Source organism: Carcharodon carcharias, chromosome 11 (assembly GCF_017639515.1).
Source record: "Carcharodon carcharias isolate sCarCar2 chromosome 11, sCarCar2.pri, whole genome shotgun sequence".
Taxonomy (NCBI): Eukaryota; Metazoa; Chordata; class Chondrichthyes; order Lamniformes; family Lamnidae; genus Carcharodon; species Carcharodon carcharias.
This window is the reverse complement of record NC_054477.1, coordinates 13,930,406-13,948,272: the sequence shown is the minus strand read 5'-3', so window position 1 is coordinate 13,948,272 and position 17,867 is coordinate 13,930,406. Positions and strand designations below refer to the sequence as shown.

The 17,867-nt window shown below is 46.3% G+C and overlaps 1 protein-coding gene across 1 annotated transcript; it reads right to left on the bottom strand.

The window, feature by feature from the left end:
- Positions 1 to 261: 261 nt before the first annotated feature.
- Positions 262 to 17,061, bottom strand: aqp11 (aquaporin 11). Its single transcript, XM_041199754.1, has 3 exons — positions 16,425 to 17,061; positions 7,949 to 8,065; positions 262 to 356 (listed from the first exon to the last, which is right to left on the bottom strand). Exons 1-3 carry the CDS (start codon positions 17,059 to 17,061, stop codon positions 262 to 264), a joined length of 849 nt encoding a protein of 282 aa, XP_041055688.1.
- Between the last annotated feature and the right edge of the window lie 806 nt (positions 17,062 to 17,867).

Genomic DNA, 17,867 nt, shown 5'->3' with positions numbered 1-17,867 from the left:
AAGTTTAAAATTTGCCTTCAGTTTCTTTTTAAACTATTGCTTTTGATTTTAAAAAGGAGGCCTGAATGGGATGGTCCCTCCTGAAAAATGAGACAAATTTAAATTGATTAATACTGCTCGTTACAGTCTCTCATTACTCAAGATCTCAGATAAGATTGAAACAAAAAGATTAATTCTTATTACAGTAACTCTTCCTCTCCCTTTGAGGATCTCCTGAAGGCCATAAGATCCATAATTCATTCACGCAATCAGGCTGCCCCTTCAGGCTCTTTTCTCCTTAGCTTCCTGTGTTTCTGTGCTTGCATCGGTATTAGGTACAGATTTTTTGTCAAACAACAAGACAGCTGTCATTGCACCTGGAGGAAAGGGGAGAGGATAAAACGGGAGCAAATGAGGAAAGAGCACACAACCTGCATGAACAAAGATCCCTGAAGGCAGTGGGATTGGAAGATAAGGCAGCACATATGTGATACGTTCCTTTATTAGTTAAGACATGGAGTATAAGCAGGGAGGTTATGCTTGAATTGCATAAAACATTAGTTAGGCCACAGCTAGAATACTGAGCAGAGTTCTGGTCGCTATGTTACAGGAAGGATGTGATAGCATTAGAAAGGGTACAGAAGAGATTTACGAGGATGTTACCAGGGATTGGATAGGCCAGGATTGCTTTCTTTGGGACAGTGGAGGCTGAGGTGTGTAAAATTGTGAAGAACCTAGATAGAGTGGATAGGAAGGACCTATTTCCTTTACCAGGAGGCTGCATTTGCTGCCAATGCGGTGCATGCGCAGTTGTACCCCTTCACTCCATGATGTCATTATGAGCAGCGGAGATTATGGCCTCACTGATTGACGCAATTATGATTTAAAACACCAGTTAATCAAAACAACTTCAACAACAATAGCTGGAAAATCTCAGCAGGTCCGACAGCATCTGCAGTGAGGAATACAGTCAACGTTTTGAGTCCGTATGACTTCTCATCAGAACTAAGAAATATAGAAATGAGGTGAAATATAAGCTGGTTGAGGGGGGTGGGACAGGTAGAGCTGGATAGACCAGTGATAGGTGGAGGCAAAGAAGAAGATGCCAATGATGTCATAGACAAAAGGACAAAGGGGTGTTGACGGTGGTGATATTAGCTAAGGAATGTGCTAATGATGACATTAAGGGTAGAAAGTTTTTAATCAAAACAACTTAACTTCTCTAGACATAAGAAGCCTATTCATTTTCCACAGTCCATCTTCTGTCCAACCTTATTTTGGTCAAACAGGCAGTCCCAAACTGAGGTGTGAATCACCTTAGATGCATAATATTGCACTTTTTTCTCTTTATAAGCATTCAAATCATCCTCACATTCCTTTCTGTTCCAGTGTGCTGTGGATATATTGGTTTGGTAGGGCACATGTATTAACTGGTATATTAGAAACCATGCAAAATGTAACCCGCACAAAACAATTGCAAATTTCAACTCGCTTTTTCTCGACTTTACGTTATCGGCAACGGCAAGCCCACACGTTATGTCGGGGCCACGTCCCTGACATTCCCAACAGTCCATCACTGCATCATTCAGCTTTTCATGTCAAAGTGGGCATTTGCTTCAGCTTGTATAGGACCCAAACGCTTTAGCCCTGCACAGAACTGGTTTAAAGGCAGCATCCCTATTAAACAAGGAGCTGCTTGCTGCTGTCAGCTCTGGCCAATGAAGTCAACGGTGTCTGAGCATGTGCAGACAAGGTGTCAGTGACCATCTTGTGCCAGCAGGAGACACAGTGTTATCAAAAAAGGTCAATAATCAATGGGTGTAAATTTACAGTAATTAGAAGGATTAGAGGGGGACTGAGGAGTTATTCTTTTCCTCACATAAGAGGGCAATGGGGACCGGAACTCATTGCCTGAAAGGGTGCTGGAGGCAGATACCTTAATTACATTTTTAAAATACTTTGGAGGTGCAAGTATACTTGCAAGTGCCGAAACTTACAGGGCTACAGAGAACAGATCTGACTTGGAGGTACTGGAGAGGTTTAAGGAGTAAGGAGATGAGCCACCCAGTGCATAGTCTCTACTCTGCTCCTAAAGTCACCAAGCTGATATGGAGGGCTTTTTTTTCACCTCCTGGCTACTGCTGGCTCCCAGGATGGAGTCAGCGATGGTGATACCACCAAAGGTCATGGGAAGGTGGCTGAGATTTTTCCTGATCATTAGCCTGGCACTTGTATGCTCATGTGTTACTGCCACTTGTAAACCCAAGTTTGATTGTTATCCTGCTCCTCTTGTAGGCTGGCATGGTTTGCTTGTGAACACATCAGTGAAGTCCATTTTTTTGATGGAGGAAAGTTCATTAATAAAGATGGTTAATGTAGATGGGTCAATGGAGCCAGTGATACTTTAGGACTGTTGTGATTGACCTCCAACCAGGGCAGATATGACCTTGACCATCAGATATGACTCTAGTCATCAGAAGATCTCCCCCTTGATCCTCCTGACCAGTTTGCTAGGGCTGCTTGGCGCCTGCCTTGGTCTAAACTTGCCTTGATGTCAGAGGCAGCCAATCTCACCTTTCCTCTGGTCAACTCATGTCCTTGTCTGGATCAAGCCTGCAGTGTCGATCAGAGTGGTTCTGGAAATGCCTGAGCTAAACGACAGTGGGCAGGTTATTGGTGAGTTGGGGTTGCCAATAAAACTATTAATGACTCTACCACTTGGGAGGAAGCTGATAGGGCAGTATGTGCCTCTGACAGGATAGATGGACAATCTATCAAGGATCGGATTGATGCCCATATCAAAGCTGTACATAAATCACTGGGTCAGAGGATACAGATCCAGAACCGATCAGCTAATCTCAACCTTACTAGCAGTTAGGAAACTATAACTGACCTTAGCACTCATGCCTTAGTGGAAACCATTCAGCAAGCAATATAGCTCCTGTGGGAACATTTATAGCAATAGACACCGGAGCCATCTGAAAACTCCCTGAATATGGAGTGATTCCTTTACAGGGTTTACTTTCCACTTTCCTGAAGATGATGAGTTGCAGGGATATACAGTTCCACAGATCCATTCAGCCTTAAGATGCCCGTACTACATGCGTAACCTCAGACAGTGATCGTTTGCAGACTGCTTCACCACAGAGGACAGAGTGCCAACCCTGTTCCTCATCTGATTTCCACCACTTCCCCTTCCATAACAACTCACGATCACTGCAGGCATTTAACTCCTCAACTGCTGCCCACATGAACGTCAGCCATCTCAGAAGCCAGGAGCTGAGCATGGAGTCTTCTGATCTGTTCAGTGCTGCAAACACTGGATCCCTACCTGCTCTACACACCCGACCGATCATGAGGCTATCAGCAGACTTACCAAGTAATAATAAAGCAACCCGCTCCTAGAGTAACAACCCGCATTTGAAAAAGGGCCTTTAATGGGTGAAACATCCCAGGGCACTTCGCAGGAACATTACCAGACAAAATTTGTCAACGAACCACATATGGAGATATCAAGACAAATGACCAAAGACATCATCAGATTTAGGTTTTAAGGAGCATCTTAAAGGGAGGAGAGAGAGAGAGACAGAGATAGAGGTGTAGGGAGGGAATTCCAGAGTTTAAGAGGTCGGCAGCTGAAGGCACAGCCACCAGTGGTGGAGAGATTAAACTCGGGATGCTCAAGAGGCCAGAATTAGAGGAGTGCAGAGATCTGAGAGGGTTGTAGGGCTGAAGGAGATTACAAACACAGGGAGGGAACAAGGCCATGGAGGGATCTAAAAACAAAGATTAGAATTTTAAAATTGAGGCATTGCCAGACCAAGATGTAAGTTGCTAAGACCAATATCAGTTGTAGTCACATTTATTTCCAGCTTGTATTTTTATTGCCCTCACACTAACTCAATGGCGGGTAATTAACCTAGAGAGAAAGGGACCTGATTAGCAGCTCTTTACTGGATCCAGATGTGGCTAAAAATAAATCTTTTGACATTTTAATATAGACAACATAAATCTATAAAACACCTTTAATAAAGAAAAATGCCACAAAGTGCTTCACAACAGCAGCTAAAATGGTGGAAGGTGGGTTGGTGGGCGCGATAATCAAAAGGTACCTCACCTTAGAGTTTCTTCCCTGCTCCCCCAATAGTGTTGGCTCTTCCCTGTGAACTATTCCATGGGTGCTAGCAGCTCTTCAGTGCCTCCATGACTAGCCCAGTCAGAGAGTGCCATTAAATTACTTGAGATGGCAGCTCAGCCAGACTCTACCCTCACCCGACAGCCAGAGCTGGGCCTTCCATCAGGGTGCACTGGGGTATAATCAGGAGAGGGAGCCCTGGATGATTTGGTTTCTTCTTCTCCTTCCTACCCTGTGCCATCCTCCATTCTGGAACGCTCCCAGATGCCACCGACAAGCCCATCTCCCCGCCACCACTTCACCTTCCTTCCTTAAATTCCACTCTTGACCAAATTTTTGGTCCCCCTCCCAATATCCTCGTCTTCCATTCGACACTTTTCTTTTCTTGATTCCTCTAACGTAACGTCTAATAATAATTTCTAAGGAAACCTGTCGTCCTTACCCTGTCTGACTCGTACGAGACCCCAATGTCCACACCAACGTGATTGACTCATCTAATTTCTGTAGTGGCAGATTAAGCCACTCATTGGCATCAAAACGGAGCTTCAGAACAGTGGTTCACAGCCACCATTCTCAGGGCAACTCGGGATGGCCAATAGATTCTGCCCATATCAGCTTTGCCCACACCCACAAATGAATTTTTTAAAATATCCTTGGGGTGTTTTTTATGCAAGTCATTTTAGGCATTTACCAACTTCTCAAGAGCTGTCTCCTTCTACCAAACCCAAACTAGCTAGAGATAAAGACCTTGGCTCGAATAGGGTTATACCTGTGTTGTTGATGAATATGCATTAATTTTTAAAGATTCATTCATGGGATGTGGGCTTCGTTACTGCCCATCCCTAATTGCTCTGGTACAGGGGGCAGTTAAGAGTCAAGCACATCGCTGTGGGTCTGGAGTCACATGGAGGCCAGACCAGGTAAGGATGGCAGATTTCCTTCCCTAAAGGACAATAGTGAAGCAGATGGGGTTTTTTTTTGTTCATTCATGGGAGATGGGTGATGCTGGCTAGGCCAGTATTTATTGCTCATCCCTAGTTGCTCGAGAAGGTGGTGGTGAGCTTGCCTTCTTGACCTGCTGCATTCCACACTGCTATTAGGAAAGGAGTTCCAGGATTTTGACTCAGCAACAGTGAAGGAACGGTGATATATTTCCAAGTCGGAATGGTGAATGACTTGGAGGGGAACTTCCAGGTGGTGGTGTTCCCATCTATCTGCTGCCCTTATCCTTCTAGATGGTAGTGATCTTGAGTTTGGAAGGTGTTGTCTTAGGAGCCTTGCTGAATTCCTGCAGTGCATCTTGTAGATGGTACACACTGCTCCCATTTTTCGTCAGTGGTAGAGGGAGGGAATGTTTGTGGGTGGGATGCCAATCAAGTGGGCTGCTTCATCTTGGACGGTGTCAAGCTTCTTGAGTGTTGTGGGTGCTGCACTCACCCAGGCAAGTGGGGAGTATTCCATCACACTCCTGACTAGTGCCTTGTAAATGGTGGATAGGCTTTGGGGAGTCAGGAGGTGAGTTACTCATTGCAGGATTCCTAGCCTCTGACCTGCTCTTGTAGGTTACAACACTGGCATCTACCAGGCTATGTGGAAAATTGTCCAGGTATGGCCTTACACAAAAAGCAGGATGAATCCAACCCACCCAATTACCATTCCATCATTCTCCTCTCGATCATCAGTAAAGCGATGGAAGGGGTCAACAACAGTCAAGTGGCACTTGCTTAGCAATAACCTGTTCATTGACGCTCAGTTTGGGTTCTGTCAGGGCCACTCAGCTCCTGATCTCATTACAGCCTTGGCTCAAACATGAACTACAGAGCTGAATTCCAGAGGTGAGGTGAGTGACTACCCTTGACATCAAGGCAGCATTTAACCAAGTGGCATCAAGGAGCCCTTGCAAAACTGGAGTCGATTGGAATCAGGGGAAATCTCTCCGCTGGTTGAATTCATATTTAACCCAAAGGAAGACGGTTGTGGTTGTTGGAGGTCAACCATCTCAGTTCCAAGACATCACTGCAGGAGTTCCTCAGGTTAGTGTCCTAGACCCAAACATCATCAGCTTCTACATCAGTGACCTTCCTTCCATCATAAGGTCAGGAGTGGGGATGTTCGCTGATGACTGCACAATGTTCAGCACCATTCACAGCTCCTCAGATACTGAAGCAGTCCATGTCCAAATTCAGCAAGACCTGGACAATATCCGGACTTGGGCTGACAAATAACAAGAATGGTTCACGCCAAACAAGTGTAGGCAATGACCATCTCCAAGAAGAGAGAATCTAACCATCGCACCTTGACATTCAATGGCATTACCATCGATGAATCCCCCACTGTCAACATCCTGAGGGTTACCATTGACCAGCAACTGAACTGAACTAGCCATATAAATATCGTGGCTACAAGAGCAGGTCATAGGCTAGGAATCCACCTCCTGATTCCCCAAAGCCTGTCCACCATCTACAAGGCACATGTTAGGGGTGTGATGGAATACTCCCCATTTGCCTGGGTGAGTGCAACTCTAACACGCAAGAAGCTTGACACATCCAGGACAAAGCAACCCACTTGATTGGCACCCCATCCACAAGCATTCACTCCCTCCACCACCGATGCACAGTGGCAACAGAGTGTATCATCTACAAGATGTGCTGCAGGAACTCACCAAGCCTCCTTACACAGCACCTTCCAAACCCACGGCCGCTATCATTTTGAAGGACAAGGGCAGCAGATACATGTGAACACCACCACCTGGAAGCTCCCCTCCAAGTCACTCACCATCCTGACTTGGAAATACATCATAGTTCCTTCACTGTCACTGGGTCAAAATCCTGGAACTCACTCTCCAACAGTGTACCTGTGGGTGTACCTACACCACATGGACTGCAATGGTTCAAGAAGGCAGCTCACCACCTCCTTCTCAAGGGCAATTAGGATGGGCAATAAATGTTGGCCTATCCAGAGACGCCCAAATCCCATAAATAAATAAATAAATAGATAAAGTTTAAAAATCCCATGGTCTTATTTGAAGAAGAGCAGGGGAGTTCTCCCTTGGTATCCTGCTCGATATTTATTCTTATTATGTAACCAACATCAGTCAAACAAATTATTTTGTCATTATCTCATTGCTGTTTGTCAGAGCTTGCTGTGTTCAAATTAGCTTTTTCCTACATTAAAAAGTGACTACATTTCAAAAAGATTTTGATTTCCAGAGCTGTATAAATGCAAATCTTTTTTTTATTCTTGTTGAATAAATCAAGTTGCATGTTCATTGCCATGTCATTCTGAGAGTTTTCCTGAGAGATTTGAAGAGTTGCCCTTCATTTTGTGAAAACTGTCCGTGAGTGTCCTTTCTTTGATACATTTAATTTCCATCCCTGACCATTTTCAAGACAGAAAACACAGCTTGAATATGCTAGATTTAGAGTAGACTTGGGTTCAACAGCACTTAGGAACAGAGGTAGGCCATTCAGCCCCTTGAGCCAGTTCCACCACACAGTGAGACCATGGGTGATCTGTCTGTACCCTGCGATGAATGCTTCACCTACTGATCCCTCCAAACCTCTACACAATCTACAAAACTCATCAAGAGTGTGATGGATGGTTCAAGGGGATGGCTGCAGCCACAACGGAGCTACTCTGAAGAGTCATGTGGACTCGAAACGTTAACTCTGTTCCACCCTCCACAGAGGCTGTCAGACCTGCTAAGATTTTCCAGCGTTTTCTGTTTTTATTTGGGACTAGATGAGCTGCCGTTGCAGAGAGATGGCACAGACACAACTGGCTGAATGGCCACCTTCTGTGCTGTCACAGTTCTATGATGCTATGTCTCCTTACCCATTAAGGGTCCAAGCCAGTAAACGAAACAGTATTCAAGATATGTGTTTCCTTCACAGTTGAAAGTGATTGAATAGGCCAGCACTGGGTTAAACACAGCCCCCGTCAGGTCTCCAGCTGCACAACACAAAGAGGAAAATCATTTTATCCAAAATCATTTAACATATAGGGATAGAGTGGCATAGTGGTTATGTTGCTGAACAAGTAGTCCAGAGGCTTAGCCTAATGATTTTGAGATGTGCAGTCAAATCACACCACTACAGCTGAGGAATTTAAATTCAGTTAATTAAATAAATCTGGAATTAAAAGCTAGTACAATGAAACTCCCCAACTGTCATTAAAAACCCATCTAGTTCACTGATCTCCTTTTGAGAAGGGAATCTGCCATCCTTACCCTTACATGTAACTCTGAATGTGATTGTCATTCTGTGAGCGAAGAAAGAAAAATCGTAAGAACACAAAAACCAATAGGGATAGGCCATTAGGATCAAGAACTCCATCCATTTTTGAGACCCCTCCCCCCAACCCCATAACTTTTCAACCCCTTCTCTGCACAGAGAAACGCATCCAATTATCTCTTGAGCCCATTTATCTTGCCTGCTTGATTGGTCTTTCTAGTAAATTTATTCTACAATACAAGAAAGGCAGAATAAGATAGAAAGAAATACATAATAATCTTCCACAATGACAGAATGTCCAAAAGTGTTTTGCAGCCAAGTCAGTGTTTTTCAGGGTAGTCAATTTTGTAAGATAGGGAATATAGATTTTGTAATATTTTGTACTGTACTTCCTCCATGGAAATATCTTGGCCAATCAGAGTTGACTTGCCAACCAATCAGCACCTTTTTCTCCTGCAGTACAAATTATTTTGATTTTTTTTTGAGGAGGTAACAGAGAAGGTTGATAAAGGAAACACTGTTGATGTGATGTATATGGATTTTCAGAAGGCATTTGATACAGTGCCACACAACAGACTTGTGAGCAAAATTCTAGGTCATGGAATAAAAGGGAAAGTAGGCACTTGGATAAGAAATTGGCTGAGTGACAGGAAACAAAGTGAAAATTGGTTGTTTTACAGATTGGAGGAAGGATTGTAGTGGAGTTCCTCAGGGGTCAGCATTGGGACCCTTGCTCTTCCTGACATATATTAATGACCTAGACAATGGTGTGCAGGACATGATTTCAAAATTTGCAGATGATACAAAGATTGGAAATGTTGTCAACTGTGATGGGGATAGTCTTGAACTTCAAAAGGACATAGACATGTTGGTGAATTGGGCAGACAAGTGGCAGATGAAGTTCAATGCAGAGAAATGTGAGCTGATTTGTTTTGACAGGAAAGGTGTGGCAAGACAGTATAAAATAAAGGCAGAGCCTGTAAAGGAGATGCAGGAACACAGGGACCTCAGGGTATATATATATATAGGTCATTGAAGATGGCAGGGCATGTTGAGAGAGCAGTTAATAAAGCATATGGTATCTTAGGCTTTATTAATAGAGGCATGCATACAAGAGAAAGGAGGTCATGTTGAACTTGTATGAGACACTAGTTCGGCCTCATCTGGAGTACTGCGTCTAGTTCTGGGCACCATATTTGAGGAAGGATGTGAAGCATTGGAAAGAGTACAGAGGAGATTCACAAGAATGATTCCTAGGAAGAAGATCTGTAGCTGTGAGGATAGATTGGAGAGGTTGGGACTGTTTTCCTTGGAGAAAAGAAGGCTGAGAGGAGACTTCATAGAGGTATTCAAAATCCTGAGGGGTATGGACAGGGTAAATAGCGAGAAACTGTTCCCACTCAAGAGAACATCAAGAACTAGAGGGCACAGATTCAAAATAATTGGCAAAAGAAACAAATGTGATGTGAGGAAAATTTTTTTCACCCTGAGGGTGGTTGGAGTCTGGAATGAACTTCTTGAAAGGGTGGTGGAGGCAGGTTCAAACAAGGTATTCAAAAGGGAATTCAATTGCTACCCGAAAAGAAAGAATGTGGAAGGTTACGGGGATAAAGCAGGGAATGGGGCTAGATGGGGTGCTCTTTCAGAGAGCTAGTGCAGACTTGATGGGCCGAATTGCCTCCTACACCGTAAAGATACTGTGATTCTGAGAGTTTGAAACTTGGCATTCTTCCATTTGTCCTGATGAGTTCAAGACCAAACGCTTCAGCAACACATCTCTCTTTTCAGCAACATTCAAATGTTCATCAGGAAAACTCCCTCCTTACTATTCTTCAAATATTGCTGCGGGATTTTACACAATTGCCCAATCCAGGAAAAATTTAAGGGACACACTGGCATGGCGAACCCGTGAGAGCTGAGGGGAGGGGAGGGGTAGCTCTGATTGGGCTGCTGGGAGGAGCATGGGTACGGGCTGCGCATGCACAAAATTTAAAGATCTGAATTATGCAATGAACTGTGTCCCAGAACCAATCAAACCCAGGACATGGGATATCTGCTTCAAATGTGGGACAGTTCCATAAAACCCAGGATGGTCAGTCACCCTGGGCCCAAACAAGGCTTTACATCTGACGTGAAAAGGCAGCATTCCTTCAGCACTGCACCATCGTACCTTTGTACCTAAGCCCACAGTTTTCAGATTCCAGAGTAAGAATCTCAGCTTAACCAGCTTTTTGGCACCTGGTCTCTGCCCAGATGGGATAGTACCAGGTTCTTTACAACTGACTTCAGTGCCACAAGGATAGGAAGACGGAGTTGTTCAAATGGCCCATCCCTTCACAGCAGGCACCTCAAATCACTGGAGAAATACAACCAGTGTTGCCTTCGCTAGATCCTCCAAACCAGGTGGCAAGAAAGGGAGTCCAACAGCAGCTTCCCTCTCCCAAGCCAACTTGCCCAGCATCGAGGTGCTAATCAGTCAAAACCAGCTCCGCTGGGTGGGACATGTCATGCGTATGCCTGACACCAGTCTCCTGAAACAGCCGCTCAGCTCGGAACTCGGTCGTGGTAGAAGACAGCCAGGTGGGCAGCGGAACGCTTTAGGGATGTCCTCAAATCATCCCTCGAAGAGGTCAAACATACCTGGCAACTCATGGGAGTCCCTGGCTTGTGACCAACCAAAATGGAAGAGGTTCATTCGGGAAGGCACCAAACACACTGAGAGACTCTGTCGGGAATGTGCGGAGGTGAAGTCAGAGAGAGAGCATATAACTCATCTACTCAACCCTTCAAGCACCACCTGCCTCACACGTGGCAGAGTCTGCATTTCAAAATCCATTCAACTGGAGCAGAAGCAAGTCATCCCCGATCCCAAGGGGCTGCCTAAGAAGAAGATAGGGAAACGCGGCAGTCTACTAGTGCACAGCAAAATCCCAGAAACAGCAATGTGATAATAATAATGGCCTGGAACCCACTGGAACACTATGAGGGTGGCGGAAACAGAAACTATTAATGATTTCAAAAGGAAATTGGGTGGATACTTGAGGGAAGTAACCTTGCAGGGCTACAGGGTTGGACCAAGGGAATGGGACTGACTGGATTGCTCTACAAGCCTGGCATGGACTTGATGATCCAAATGGCCTCCTTCTGTGCTGTGATGACTCTATGATTCTAACACCCATTGTGGAACCAAACCAGCAAGATTCAGCAGTGGGGGAGAAGGAGTTGGAAAAGATAATGACGCCATTAATTACACCAGTTTTGATTTAAATCCCTTCCCACACCCGTCATCCCTCCAAAAAAGTACAAAAAGCCATAACAAGCGAACGTCCAACTCAGCAATGTTTAATTCAACAAAGGGACTTCCTCAGAGCACCTCAAAGTGTTTAAAAAGCAACAGTGTAGTCACTGTTGTTTCTTGATCAAACATGGTAAACACAAAGCCTGTTCCTGAACATGTAGATCACCTATTGTGTTGAGGTACTGGTTTAGGAGTAGATGTTAATCAAGCAATATACATTCATTCGCAGGAACCCATTCTCTGCAAACAAAAGGAATATGTTCAAACCTTGCGCCTTTTTTGAAATACCCAGGAGCTTGGGCAAACTATAGTTCCCCATTGCTTTCTCCATGGCAATGCCTCAGCCAGAATTAATTTGCCAACCAATCAGGACTTTTTTCTACTATGGTATAAATTGTTGTGACAATTTGAAGTTTGGTATTCTTGCATTTGTCCTGATGAGTACAGGATGAAAAGCTTCAACAAGAAGATTTAAGAGTTAAAGGTCTGAATTATGGGACAAACTGTGTCCCAGAACCGATCAAACCAGGACACCTGACTCAAATGTGGGACAGTCCCATAAAATCCAGGATGGTTGGTCACTCTGGGCCCAAACACGGTTTTAGGTCTGATGTGAAAAGGCAGCACCCCTTCAGCACCGCACCATTGCAACTTTGTAGGTGAGTGGGGTGCGAGGGGGCCTCTGAATGTAGATGGGATGGTACCAGGTTCTTTGCAATTGACTTCAATACCATGAGGATAGGAAGACGCAGTTGTTCAAATGACCCATCCTTTCACAGCACACAGTATTAACTGTGAGTTAACAGTCTGTGAAGCCCTTGTTGTGGAATAGCCTGCCAACACTCACCATGTGAATTCACTCCTTGTTATGAAGGCAACTCCTTCATACAAGATGAGAAGAAAACTGGGGGAGAAGGTGGTGGGGGGGGGGAAGGAATAAGATAAAAAACCTGCGCTCTCCTGAGTCTGCATGTAATGCAATGTAAATCAGTTTTTCACTGATCCAAGAGAATCCTGCTCCATAGCAACACAAGACAGGCAGGTAAATAGAAGCATGGCTAAAATAAGCACAGGAAAGTTCAGAGCAAACAAAGACAGCTAGTCTTAAAGCGAATGTGATACCAAAGGGACAAAAGGCCTTTTAAACAAAGGTAAACTAAAGATGGAATGTTTTGTGGACTCTTTGGGTGATTGGAGATTTTGCCCTCTCAGGGAGCTCGGTAATGCCGATACATCAATGCGTCCTCTGCTGAATATAAACTATCACCATGATTAATCGTGGCAAGTAGGATTTAATTTCCTTGCCACCCTTCTATCATACAGCTGCTACACCAGTCTGTAAAAACCAAAAGGCTTGTGGGCGGTAGAAAGAGGGGTCAGAGCCAATATTAAAAAAGGGCGGGGGGTGGTGGTGATCACTGGGCACAGCTGGTATCTACTCTTTCAAAGCGTCTATTGCAATGACAAACAGAAATGCCCATCATGTGTGGTGCTGACTAACACAGTCCCAGGTTTAATTCCTGCTCTGTGCTGAGTTAGTCTTTTTGGTGCAAGTTGCGGTTTAGGTTCAGCAATTGGGTTTATGGCGGCAGAATTTGGGGTAGGGGGTTGGTGTTGGATTGAGAAGGGGACAGGATTGGCTAGGATCTTAGACATCCAGCTGGAAAATGGGTATATGCTGACATCCAGAACAGGATCTCGCTGGACCATGATACCCACCACAGTTGAATAGCACATCTTGACTCACAGATGAACGAGATGCTGAGGAGCAGCTGGTGCCCTCAGAATGGCGCTGTAGGATGGCATGTTGAGGATCAGAATCAAAGACAGCAGAGCAGCAGTCCTGCAGGGGACCATGTGTCATTAGTGGAATGCGCACACCACAGGTAAACAGCAGAGCTCTCTCTCACAAAGCCTAGTGCAGGATATACTTTCAAGCCAACCACTCAGACCTCACATTACTCTCAACAACTCTCTTATATAGAGAAGGTGCTTCGTAACGCGTGGGGGAGACCAAAACCAGGGACTTTCAATATAAGATAGTCACCAATAAATCCAATAGGAAATTCAGGGGAAATTTATTTTCCCAGAGCGTGGTGAGAATGTGGAACTCACTACCACAAGGAGCAGGTGAGGCAAAATGCATAGATGCATTTAAGGGGAAGCTAGATAAGGAAAAAGGATGGGAAAGATTTGATGATCGGCTGAGAGGAAGAGGAGTGGGAGGAGGATTCTGTGGAGCATAAAGACTGGCAGAGACCATTTGGGTTGTACGGCTCTATCTGCACTGTACACTCTTTGTAATTCTGAATGTCGGTCATAACAAAGGCCAAACCTGCATTTATTCCAGAACCCCGATTGTGCTCCAAATATAATTTGCTGCATCACTGACAGGTGAATACAGCGGCCGCTGCTCCAACTGCTCCAGGATTCCTGTGGGGATCTGATTCTGCCTCCACACAGTATACGCATACAAATGTTCCGGCTATTCGAATGAATGCTTTCAGCTCTGCACTGAACCAGCACCTCTTAGCTTGAACAGTGCAACACGCAGTTCAAATGAGATGTTAAGCCAAGGGTCCCCATCTGCCCTCTGAGTTGGGTGTAAAAAAAAACTCCCGGCACTATTTTGAAGAGCAGGAGAGATTTCCCTGGTGTCCTGGCCAACATTTATCACTGAATTAACATCCCTAAAACAGATTATCTGGTCATTATCGCATTGCTGTTTTTGGGGGCTTGTTGTGTGCAGATTTTTTTCCCCTACAACAGGGGCTGCACTTAAATTGCTTCATTGGCTGTGAAAAGCTTTAGGACGTCTGAGGTCGTGAGAGACGCCACATAAATGCCAAATCCATCTTCCTTTATGAATCCCAACTTTGTCAACCTTTCGAATTATAATGCCCCCCCATAGTCCTACAACCCAGCATTGACTGCTTTCCCCCTACAGGAGGCAATCGGGGGCTACGAAGAAATTAAAAAGCGACGTAGCGATTTCCTCAAACAGCCGCTATTAACAACATCAGAATATTTGTTTAAACCTTCAGAGTGGGGGATGGAATCAAAGTTCCACCTGGGAATGATTAGATTATTAGTTCAGCAATTAGTTTGTGGGGGAGGTGGTGGCATAGTCATATTGTTGCTAGACTAGTATTTCAGAGACCCAGGGCAAAGCTCTGGAGACCCAGGTTCAAATCCTGCCAATGGCAGACAAAAAGAATCTAGAATTAAAAATTCTAATGATAACCGTGAAACCATTATTGATTGTTATAAAAACTCAATGCCCCTTTAGGGAAGGAAATCTGCCATTCTTACTTGGCCCAGCAAGACAATTAGGGGTGGACAGTAAATGCTGGTCCAGCCAGCAAAGCCCACATCCAAGAATGAATTTTAAAAACCTGACCAGACTTTAACTCTTCAGCAAGTTTCTATTCAACCTTACAACTATAGCTTAAACTGTTAATCAATGCGTTTTGCCCCACTGTTCAACTTATAATTGAAAGAGTAGCAAGTAATACCTTTTTAACGCAAGAAAAAAAACTGTAGCAGCAATTTTTTTTTCAGTTTCACAAGGTATTAATTTTCTCTTTTTTCATATTTTCCAACTTACTTTCATTAGGCAAGAGCATTAAAGGTTAGAGAACAAAGGCAGGTAGATGAAGTTAAGACACTAATCAGTCACAATTTAATTGAATGGCAGAACAGGCTCTCGATGGGCTGAATGGTTTTTTCCTGTTCCAATATTCCTCCAGCTCTTTGAGGGCATTATCCCCAGGGCTCTAGGGATACAGAAAGATTCAAGTACCTGAACCATGTGTGAAATCTTCACATTAACCTGCAAAGGGCTGGGACTATTGAACTATTGCAGTCACACCATCCTTAAACATCCACATCAATCCACTTCCAGCAGGAGTCGCTGTCAAGGACAAGGAACGCTGGCTGGTCTCAGGGATGGTAAATGAGGATCAGTTTGCTCAGCACCTCCCCCTGACGACTTACACAGGGGGCAACCAGAGTAGACGGTGCCAGGCATGATCCCAGCAGCTGTATCTGGCTAACTGACCTCAGCCAGGCTGCCGAGTGGGGAGATTCTACAATCAAATGCCCTTAAAGCAAAGATGGGACTTGATCACGTAATCAACGCTGACATTCCAGTCAGTAGTGAAGGGGTGCCACAAAGTCAGAGGTACCCATCTTTCAGATGAAACGTTAAACTGAGACCACCTCTCCAATCCTCCCGGGTGGATGTAAAAGATCGTACGGTCATTATTTTGAAGAACAGCAGGGGAGTTATTCACAGCGTCCTGGTCAATATTTATCCCTCAACTCAATCAACATCAAAAAACAAATTATCTGGTCATTACTACATTGCTTTTTGTGGGAGCTTACTGTGAGCAAATTGGCTGCTGTGTTTCCTATATTATGACAGTGACATTCCAAAAGTACTTCGTTGGCTGTAGAGCATTTTGGGAGGTCCTGAGGATGAGAAAGGCGCTACATAAATGCATGTCCTTTCTTTAACACGCTTAACTCCGAATTGCCCTCTGAAGTGGCCTAGCAAGCCACTCAGTTGTCTCAAACTCTACCCGCAGTTCAAGGCCCAGCCACAGCTTTTCTGGGCAACTCGCTGATGGGCAACAAACACTGGTCGTGCCAGCGATGCCCCGCCCTCTTCCCGAGAAACGAACGCAAAGAGAAATAAAATCGGCAGTAATGGAAATGGGAGGGTTGGTAATTGGCTAAACGATTGTGACCAAAGTGGTGGGTTTTGTACTGTACCCACCTGCGAATACGAGGAAGGTGACCAGCGCCGCCACCACATGCATCTTGTGCCTCTGCTTCAGGAACTGAAATCTGAAGAGGGCGGTTCTCAGAGCGAACGCACAGAAGAACTCCGTGACCAGCCCGCTGCTGACAGTAGTGTTCAGTGCCGAGATGCATTCATACTGGCGCAGGTGATGGTGCCAATGCAGGTCCGACGTGTCTAGGGCCCACACCATCTGTGATAGCCGGCGGGCTACCACGGCGGCTCCAAACTGCACCAGCACCTTGGCAGCCGCCAGCTGCCCGGGGCTCTGCCCGCAAAGAAACTGCTCCAGGCAGCTCACTGGGTTGCAGCTGGCGCTGCCGAAGGTGGTGAGGTGGACGAGGGTTATGAGGTAGGTGATGCCGAGCCCCGAAATCTGCCCCAGCAACCCTGAGCCCCCCAGGAGCCGCAGCTCATGAGTGCAGATGCACAGCTGCAGGGTGGAGAAAAGCTCCACTAACACCTCGAGAGGTACAGGGACTGGGTTCGATTGGCTCTGCCTCCCCCCTGCCCACCGCCGGTGCCACAGCAGCTCCCTGGCCGTGCGGCGCAGCACCTGGCACACCATCACTGCGCCAGCCAGGACACCGAACGAAACCAAAGCATCCTTCATCGTCCGCCACTGACAGTGCTGCTCAAGCCAGGAAGCCACCTGATGGGTGAGTGGGGGTGTGGAGTGAGTTGGTGGGGCTGGGGGGTTGAGTGAAGAGAGTGGGGGTCAAGTGAAGAGAAGGGGGTGGGGGGGGTGAGTGAAGAGAAGGGGGTGGGGGGGTGAGTGAAGAGAAGGGGGTGGGGGGGGTGAGTGAAGAGAAGGGGGTGGGGGGGGTGAGTGAAGAGAAGGGGGTGGGGGGGGTGAGTGAAGAGAAGGGGGTGGGGGGGGTGAGAGAAGGGAAGGGGGTGGGGGGGGTGAGTGAAGGGAAGGGGGTGGGGGGGGGTGAGTGAAGGGAAGGGGGTGGGGGGGGGTGAGTGAAGGGAAGGGGGTGGGGGGGGGGGGTGAGTGAAGGGAAGGGGGGTGGGGGGGGTGAGTGAAGGGAAGGGGGTGGGGGGGGTGAGTGAAGGGAAGGGGGTGGGGGGGGGTGAGTGAAGGGAAGGGGGTGGGGGGGGGTGAGTGAAGGGAAGGGGGTGGGGGGGGGGTGAGTGAAGGGAAGGGGGTGGGGGGGGTGAGTGAAGGGAAGCGGGTGGGGGGGGTCGAGTGAAGGGAAGCGGGTGGGGGGGGTCGAGTGAAGGGAAGCGGGTGGGGGGGGTCGAGTGAAGGGAAGGGGGTGGGGGGGGTCGAGTGAAGGGAAGGGGGTGGGGGGGGTCGAGTGAAGGGAAGGGGGTGGGGGGGTCGAGTGAAGGGAAGGGGGTGGGGGGGTCGAGTGAAGGGAAGGGGGTGGGGGGGTCGAGTGAAGGGAAGGGGGTGGGGGGGTCGAGTGAAGG